Source organism: Saccostrea cucullata, unplaced genomic scaffold (genome assembly GCF_032062105.1).
Source record: "Saccostrea cucullata isolate Sc308-1 unplaced genomic scaffold, CSIRO_AGI_Scuc_v1 ctg4837, whole genome shotgun sequence".
Lineage (NCBI taxonomy): Eukaryota > Metazoa > Mollusca > Bivalvia > Ostreida > Ostreidae > Saccostrea > Saccostrea cuccullata.
This window is the reverse complement of record NW_026933037.1, coordinates 44,021-53,525: the sequence shown is the minus strand read 5'-3', so window position 1 is coordinate 53,525 and position 9,505 is coordinate 44,021. Positions and strand designations below refer to the sequence as shown.

General features: G+C 34.9%; 1 protein-coding gene across 1 annotated transcript; it reads left to right on the top strand.

The window, feature by feature from the left end:
* Nucleotides 1-444: 444 nt before the first annotated feature.
* On the top strand, nucleotides 445-7,831 carry LOC134237060 (uncharacterized; the record flags this gene model as incomplete). Its single annotated transcript, XM_062719144.1, has 3 exons — nucleotides 445-665; nucleotides 765-887; nucleotides 7,518-7,831. Coding segments are annotated over 3 exons (658 nt in total), but the record flags the coding sequence as incomplete, so codon positions are not given.
* Nucleotides 7,832-9,505: the final 1,674 nt, after the last annotated feature.

The window sequence follows — 9,505 nt, the reverse complement described above, 5'->3', positions numbered from 1 at the left end:
TTTTGTTTAAATCCGATGTCAACTTCCTGTTTGTCTGAGCGTCTGTCCGTTTCATCCATAACAAATTTTCGTCGCAGTTTTCTCTGCAACTATTCATCGTAGATGCTTCAAATTTTAACATAATCTTCTCTAAGGTATGCCATATGCTGGGATACATTTTTGTTCAAATCGGATATCAACTTTGTTTGTCTGTGCATCTGTCCGTTTCATACATAACAAATTTTCGTCGCACTTTTCTCATCAGCTATTCATAGCAGATGCTTGAAATTTTATTACACTCTTTGTTGAGGCATGCCATATGGTGGGATTAATTTTGATATGAATCTGATGTCAACTTTATATTTTTCTGTGCATCTGCCTGTAATTGAACTTTTGCATATTAACATGATAGTGCTTAATTAATTACATTAGAGGGGGGTATTACTAGTGAGCATTGGCTCACAGATTTCTTGTTTTTTCACAGAAATGCAAAGATAATCGTCTACACTATATTCAGGAAGCATCAAAAACTAATTCATTTAAAGTATCTCTATCTCTACAGCCAATTTTCTTTACATCATTTGATCGCAACCACTACTATGCCATTGAAAATAGGACAAAAACGGAAATTGCAGCCAAAATAGAGGAAAAGATGCAACAGCTCCTAGATTTAGACTACGATGCTGGTACGTGCAACATATATTTATGCCTTTGAAATTCAGCTCCTATCCACACGTAATTCTCGTACTTATACATGTATTTGATTTTATTATATCCAAATAAAGGAGAGGACATGAGAGTGAAATGGATGAAAGAAATCAAGAATGCTTCAAAGAAACTATACATTAAATTCTTTAAGGATCTGACAGAATTGGTGAAAAATGCACTGGATGTAATTGACGATGAAGGTACAAGTATATAAATTTTCTACCTTTTTAAGAAGTGTATTTTTTTGTTTATACGTGGAAGTTTGTCTCGTAGCTGCATCTTTAATAAAAGTATTACTTGCAGGCCCGCTCCTTTTCTTCCCCCTTTTTTAAATCATGAAAGTACAGATATTGTTTCTAGGTGTTTTAGATATTAATAGCCATTCTCTGTAACCACTTAAACTTCGTTGCCACGCATGGTCACCGATTTTGATGAAACTTCACCCATGCTTAGTACTTGACACCACAAACAAATATCAAACAAAATTTCGTTGCTATGTGTCTCGGTTGCTATGGCAACAGCCGGAAAAGTTTGAAAAATCGAGATTTTCAGCCGCTTTAAATCTTGACTGTGGCTTAATAAAAACTAGAAAAAGCAAACAAACCATTCTCACAAAAACATGACACCTTGATGTCACTTATACTGTAAAGAAACTGTTTAAATTATATCTGTAAGTAAGTGGTAACCAAGGGTACTTTTGGAATACATTTAAAATGCTGAAATATGCTGAAAAACACTCTGTATTCACTAATGGTAGGTGTTACATGCTCAAACTCAATCAACGACGTAAGAAAAACAATGAAAATGTTTGACCTTAAGTATATAAGTATAAGCAATATTATTCTATAAATAACTTTTATGGTTGCCATGGTAACACAGTGTAACCATGCAAAACCAGTAACTAAGATTGGGTTAATCCTACTGTCTTGAGGAAAAACATGAAAATTCAAGACTGGTAAATATGCATCCTTAGGACTCTGCAACACCAAAACCATAAGAAAAATTGGGAATAATTGCTACTTTGCAGTGTTACCATGGAAACAAAGTACCAGTGCTTAAAAGTGAATTATTTTTCGCTGCATTAAGAATTAAATTGCCATTTAATCAAGAAACAAATTAAAGGACTCAGCTTGAATAGTACTTATCTGTTAGAACTGAAGTTGAATATCATATATTGATAAAATTTGATGAATAAAACAACACTGTTGCTATGGTTACCAAGAAGGGAAAATGTTCGATTTTGTTAACTTTATATCAATATTAAACCCTGTGTGCCAACTTCTAGCATCCACTTAGAGATTGGGTGATAGTCAAAATTAAAAGTCAAGTTAGCTGTTAATAAATATCAATCATAAAAGTTTTGGGAATCTACATTTAAGGGTACGTATCCAAGGAAAGAAAATATTTTTCAGGTTTTTAAGCATATATTTTCTGCTTATTTCCATAGCAACGCTCTATTTAAAGAATCTAATCTGAATTTTTTCAAGTGGGAAAACTTGGAGCACACCGACATCTTATAAAATTGATCATTAGTTATGAGGAAATATGCTTTTTTTAAAAGATAGGATCAGATTTAATTATACAGAGTGTTACTTTGAAGGCTCTCTGTGGTATAAAAACCTTGGCAACCATTGCCAACCAAAATGAAATATCATATTTTGTTCTTGGTATATGTTTCAAGGCTCTTTTTTCTATTATTTGGTAACATTTCATCCTATAATTGCTTTTTATTTTTACGTGTATGACTTTATAAAATTCAATGAATATTTTTTTTTTACTTTTGAATACTTTGTTACCATAGTAACGTATGTAATAGTTGATTTACCAAACATGTTTATCATGCATTTGAGATATCTGACCTTCAACTTTTGGAAACAGTCATTGCCAGTTGTTTGCTTTGCCGCAAATGTTAACTATGGGGCTCTAAACATGTTTAAAAACTGCCATTTTTCGAACTTTAAGACATGTTGCCATGGTAACTATAAAACATAGCAACCAATTTTTGCCTGATTTCAGTTTAGGGTATCAATGACTTTTATCATAGAGAGTTTGGAGAAAAAAGATGAACTGTTTACGATATCTAGGGTGCATGTAGATCTATAGAAACAGAATGGCTGAAGACGATTCTAATATTGCTGTTTTAAATCTTCGCAATGACGAACATACGGGCAGAAATGAAGATCTTAACTCAACTGTAGACACACAAGATGATGATTATAGATCAACAGATGGGAATGACAGAGATCTGAATTTAGATTTCAATGAAAAGTATGACTTGATGGATGATAAATTCGCTTGAGCGACGAAGGTCGTGTCTCGAGCGGTTTATGACCGAGAAAATTTCAGATTTAGAAAAAAACTGAGGGAAAAGATCTCGGGGCTCAAGATCGACAAATGCAAGCCCATTCCTACGACACAAATTGAATGGTTCTGCGGTTAGAAGAGCTAATGTTCACGAGCGTTCTGGCGAGCATAGCGATGAAAATAGAAACGAAAATAGGCACTTTAGTAGAATCATAGGTTTTCCACCTAGCCGTACCCGTAATTGTAGTCCAGATTATCAAAATTATGATAAACTCAAAATGAAACCTGTTATTTGATGGAACGGGAGATTTAGAAGAGTATGTAGCACATTTTGAAATTATGACTGAAATCAATGACTGGACTTACAGCAAGAAAGCTTTATACTTAGCCACGAGTTTGTCAGGAGCAGCGCTTTAAGTACTAAACGAGTAAAAGTCAGGGGAAAGAACAGATTTAAATACTCTATTCAGAACATTGAAAGACAGATTTGGGTCAGAGAATACGGCCGAAGTTTTTAGATCTAGACTTCAGACAAAAGTATAGAGCAGAACTCAATCAATCGCCGAACTAGCACAGTCAGTAAGAAAACAAACTAGAAAAGCCTATCCAGGTGCTTCTAAAATTTTATTAGATACCCTTTCGCTCGATCTTTTCATTGAACAAAAAAAATACTATAGTTAACTATAGTTATAACTTTGACACTTTGAAAACTTTGATTTACTATAGTGATAACTTTGACACTTTGACACTTTGAAAAACTTTGGCGAAAACTTTGACACTTTGAAAAACTTTGGCGAAAACTTTGACACTTTGAAAAACTTTGACACTTTGAAAAACTTTGAGAAGATACGAAAACTTTGTTGTACTTTGTAAAAACTTTAGTCAAAACTTTTCACACTTATATAGAAAAACTTTATCGAAAATTTGACACTTTAAAAACTTTAAAAAAACTTTGAAAATTTGAAAAACTTAATCAAAACTTGGATAATCTAACACTTCGAAAAACTGTATCGAAGACTTTGACACTTTGAAAAACTTTATCGAAAACTTTGACACTTTGAAAAACTTTATTAAAACACTTTGTTATTTTACATGAAAAACTTTGGCACAAAACTTTGACTTTACTGTTGAAAAACTTTGATAAAAACTTTGAATAATGAAAAACTTTTAATATACTTTCAAGACAAATAAAAAACTTTGGCGAAAACTGTGACACTTATCAAAATAGAATTAGAATTTTCAGAGTGTAGGACTCGAGGTGAGATTAGCAACGCAAGGAAATCGTGGAAAACGGATTTCAGCGTGGTAGAACTTAATTCGACCTCAGACCAACAGCCCCAATTTTTCACAATAAACAACTTGCTTCACATTGAAGGTTTATTTCTCGACTTGTATGGCACGCCAAATTCACAAAAATGAGATAAACCTAGTTTCACATTTGATAAACTAGGTTTATCGACTGTAAAAAGTTTACACAAACTATAGTTAACGTTCGTAAAGTATAGTTAACGATTCGTTAAGTAGGTTTTCCTGTTGGCATATTTAACGGTTGTTAACTATAGTTTACAAAATTTTATTTCTGTAATAAGCGTAAACAATAGATTTTGTTGATAAACATAGATTCACGTTTGTAAATACTTTACAATGTAAACTATAGTTAAGAGTTGTTAATCATAGTTTCACAAATCGTGAAACTATATTTATCAGATCGTTAACGGTTTGTAAACTATAGTTTGTATACTGTATTTATCAGATAATCTATGTTTTGCAATCGCAAATGATTGTTTTCAGTGTTTAGTATAGTCTACAGTTGTGAAACAGATTATCGCGTTAACTATGGTTTACGGATGTAAAATATAGATTAACGTTGTTAACTATACCAACAGTCCGTAAATTTTTCACAATAAACAACTTGCTTCACAGTGAAGGTTTATTTCTCGACTTGGACAAAGAAAATGTTTCTGTTAGAATGTTCGTGAATACTGGAGCCAATCATAGTATTCTTTCAAAGAGTCTAGTTGACAAATTACAGTTGTCTGATACAAGTATCCAATCTTTGAGAAAGATCAATATCATAACAGCTACAAGAGAATCGTCTCCTTTTTTTGGTGATCTGACTCTTCCCATTGCAATAGAAAACCAACAGTTTGTACAGAGATTTCTAATAGCAAATATTCAGAATGAAGGCATACTTGAGTTAGATTTTCTCTTAGAAAGTAAATGTTCAATAAGATTGGAACCTCCAAGTCTAGAAATGAACGGTCTTCACGTCTCTTTAAATAGAGGATATGAAAAAGGGATATCATGTTGTAGAATAGTAGTTAAAGAGGCCGTGGTGATTCCACCAGAGACAGAAATTATTGTACCTGGAACAGTACTTTACAAGAATTTCCTGATAATTCTTATGGGATAGTTGAATCTTGTCCCACATTGTTAGAGAAGAAGGGTATTCTAGTAGCAAAAGCTTTAGTTTCACCGGCCAAGTCAATTTGTCCCCTGCGTGTAGCTAATTAGTCCCCTACCGGTGAAACCATAGGAGACTATAGGTTTCCTCTGCGTCTGTCCGTCCATCCGTCTGTCTGTCAGTCTGTCCTACTTGGTTTTCCGCACTTTTTTCCTACACGCTTCTATTGAGCTGAATTTTGGTATGTGAGTGTATCTTGATGAGTTACAGATCAAGTCTGAATTTCGTTTCGCTTCGTTAATTTGACAGAATTATGGCATTTTGAATTTTTCATAATGGTTTAATAACATCGGGTTCGTGCTGCGCTAAATGGTAAATATAATGTGGATTATTCTATAAGGTTAAAGGTATTCACAACCTCAAAATCAAGCAGTTTTACCTTGGACATAACTTTTGCATATTAAAAAATGACATCATAAAGAAAAAGGGGAACCCGATAAGGGACATGTATTGCTTATGCAATACTCTCAGAATGCGTGTTTTGATTGTGAACCCTGTACCCTATATAAGAACACGGTAGTGTCTACATTATATTCAGTAGATCCCCCCGGTATTGAATCTGTAGAAAATAAGAGAAGTTTGAAGAATTCACATCAAAAGTGTACATAACCAGAGTATATGAACCCTGTAGTCGAAAAATGTAGTACTCACTTGAACGGGTCATTAGTAAAACAAGTAAAACATTTGATATATGACTACTGTAAACCAACTTTTATTCGCGTGCGAGAAATTTTCTTGAAGCATCGTCATCGCGAATATTTCTCGCAACCAGTTTTTAAAGACATAAAAACAACAGTAAAACAAAATTAATCGTTGATATATGACTATATCTAGACATATTTTCAAAAGGATAAATACTGGATCTGCTGCCCCAGTGAAGCAGCATCCACGTAGATTACCGAATGTTAAAGAGAAATAGCTGAGTTGGAATTCAAGAAAATGGTAGAACAAAATATTATACATGTAGAACCTGCCTGTATCCCTTGGAACTCAAATATTGTTTTAGCAAAGACCCGAGATTTTGTCTTGATTACAGAGGTTTAAATGAAGTAACAATAAAAGATAGCCATGCTTTACCCCGTATTGACGAGACCTTAGATGCCATTAAATGGGTCCCAATGGTTTAGTACCCTCGATTTGAAATCAGATTAGTGGCAAATGCCCATAGAAAAACAAGATAGATGTAAAACTGCTTTCTCTATATTAGGGGGAGGATGTGGCAATTTAAAGTAATGCCCTTTTGCCTCACATGTACCCCCGCTACTTTTGAACGACTAATGGCGAAAATACTCAGAGGGTTGTCTTGGAAGATCTGTATGGTTTATTTTGACGATATTATAGTATTTTCAAGGTTATTTGAGAAGCATTTAGAAAATCTTAGACAAGTATTCCAGAGACTTAGAGATTCTAAGTTAAAACATTCTCCAAAGAAATGTGTTTTTTTTCAAAGACAGGTGACATTTTTAGGTCATTCATTAGCTCAGACGGCATAGCTACTGACCCTGAAAAGATTAAATGTATTAAAGAATGGCCTGTACCAAGAAATGTAAAAGTGCTCAGAAGCTTTCTCGGGCTTTGCTCCTATTATAGAAGATATGTGAAAGGATTTAGTAACATAGCTAAATGTTTACATTACAGTCTACGTAAACTTACAGAAAAAGGTATAAAATACACTTGGAATGACGTACATCAAGAGGATTGGGTGTTATGTATATAGAAAGTGAGAAAATGAAAATCCTAAAAACGTAGAGTGGTATTTAGTCCTTCCTGAAGCTTTACTGCCTATAGTCTTCGAACAGCTACATTGTTCAATAACAGATGGTCATTTGGGATCTAAGAAAACCTATGAAAAAGTAGGACAGAGATTTTTCTGGTATGGATTGAAGTCAGACATAGATCAATAACTTGTACATGTAAGAAGGCATATTTTGGAGCAGCACTCTGGCTTTGCTTATATGTGGACCGGATGCCAAATGAAATTTCCTCGACAGGATAACCACACCACCTGCACCGGTAAATACTCTTTCAATAGATGTATGGAGGTAATGCGATGGCCTGGCAGGGCAGGCAGCTGATGAGGCACTTAAGACGTATAAAGCCAAGATGGATGACCTTGTAGTTTACGTACATGGCCGACATCCTCCCCGCAAATCCACAAGTTCCCGTCCTAGAGCTGCGTTGCCTGAGGGAATTGTCTCCACCCCTCGGGCCGTATATCTCCCTCCCATAAGAGTCCATCACCACAGGTCAGCCGGTGCAGCCGGCTCAACAGCTCAAGTAGCTCTTGTAACAGCAGTGGAGGTGCTAGCCCCAAGCAGGACACCTCAGCTGAGGAGGTGCCTTCTGTTGTTGTCCCCGTACAGCCTTCCTCTTTGAAGCGATTTGACCTCATGCCAGGGCTAACTCTGTATCTAGACATTGACAAGTTCAAAAAGGATTTGTAATTTCACTGTAAATATGCAAGATAAATATTTGTATCAATAAAATTACTTGATTCCATTTCATCTCTTATTCACTTACAGGTTCGCAGAAAGGATCACTTCATTATAAACAGGGATTTGACCTATTGGACCGGGATTGGTTTTTTCTCTACAAAAATCTTGTCGATTTCCGTTCTGATTAATGGCATTAGGCTGAATACATATAACAATTTGTTTTTCCTAAATCTTTTTTTTTTCAGCGAGCAGTGGTAGGACGAACCCTTTCATTGATTTCCTGAGTTTGTTATTACAAAATATAATAATTGATATTTGTCTTAAATTTGAAGCAGATTATCAAAATCAGGTTTCCCTCTTTTTTGTAGGTTTTTTTGTGAATTCCGACCCTAGGGCAGGGTCCCCCTTAAATAAAATCCCATCTCAAATTATTCCTTACATACAAACATATTAAAATATCACAGTTTTTTTTATTTCGGGGCAGGCCTGTCCTCAAAGACTTTAAGGCCAATTTCATGCAAAAATCAACGCTTTCACTGACAAAATTGTGTTTCGGTCAACTTTGGAGGTTTATTGTAAAGTTGTAAATAAGTATACACAAGTTCAATTACAGGCAGATGCACAGAAAAATTTGAAGTTGACATCAAATTCATATCAAAATCAATCCCACCATATGGTATGCCTAAAAGAGTGTACTAGAATTAAGCATCTCCTATGAATAGTTAATGATATAACTGCGACGAAAATTTGATATGTATGAAACGGACAGCCGTACAGACAAACAGGAAGTTGACATCGGATTTAAACAAAATGTATCCCACAATAAGACATGCCTTAGGGAAGATTGTGTTAAAATTTCAAGCATCTGCGATGAGTAGTTGCTGAGAAAACTGCGACAAAAATTGTTGTATATGAAACGGACAGACGCACAGACAATAAAGGAAGTTGACATCGGATTTGAACAAAAATGTATCCCAACGTATGGCATGCCTCAGAAAAGATTGTGTTAAAATTTCAAGCATCTGTAATGAGAAGTTGCTGAGAAAACTGCAACGAAAATTTGTTATGTATGAAACGGACAGACAAACAGGCAGTTGACATTTGATTTGAAGAAAAATGTATCCCACCAATGGCATGCCTCAGAGAAGATTGTGTTAAAATTTCAAGCATCTGCGATGAGTAGTTGCCGAGAAAACTGCGACAAAAATTTGTTATGTATGAAACGGACAAACGCACAAACAAACAGGAAGTTGACATCGGATTTGAACAAAAATGTATCCCACCGTATAGCATGCCTCAGAGAAGATTGTGTTAAAATTTCAAGGATCTACATTAAGTAGTTGCTGAGAAAACTGCGGAAAATTTATAACGGACAGACAGACACACACACACAGGTAAAACAGTATCCCCCCTTCTCCTTCGGGGGTATAAATTTTAGGTATAAAATACAAATTTGAAAATTTAGACACATATACGGTAGAAAACAACAACAAGAGGCCCACGGGCCTTATAGGTCACCTGAGTATCATGTAACAACTTTCCAGTGATTGTATTTGGTTCGTGTTTTAATCCAAAAGCCATGCAATTCACAAATTTTGAAGGAGGCACCATTGCT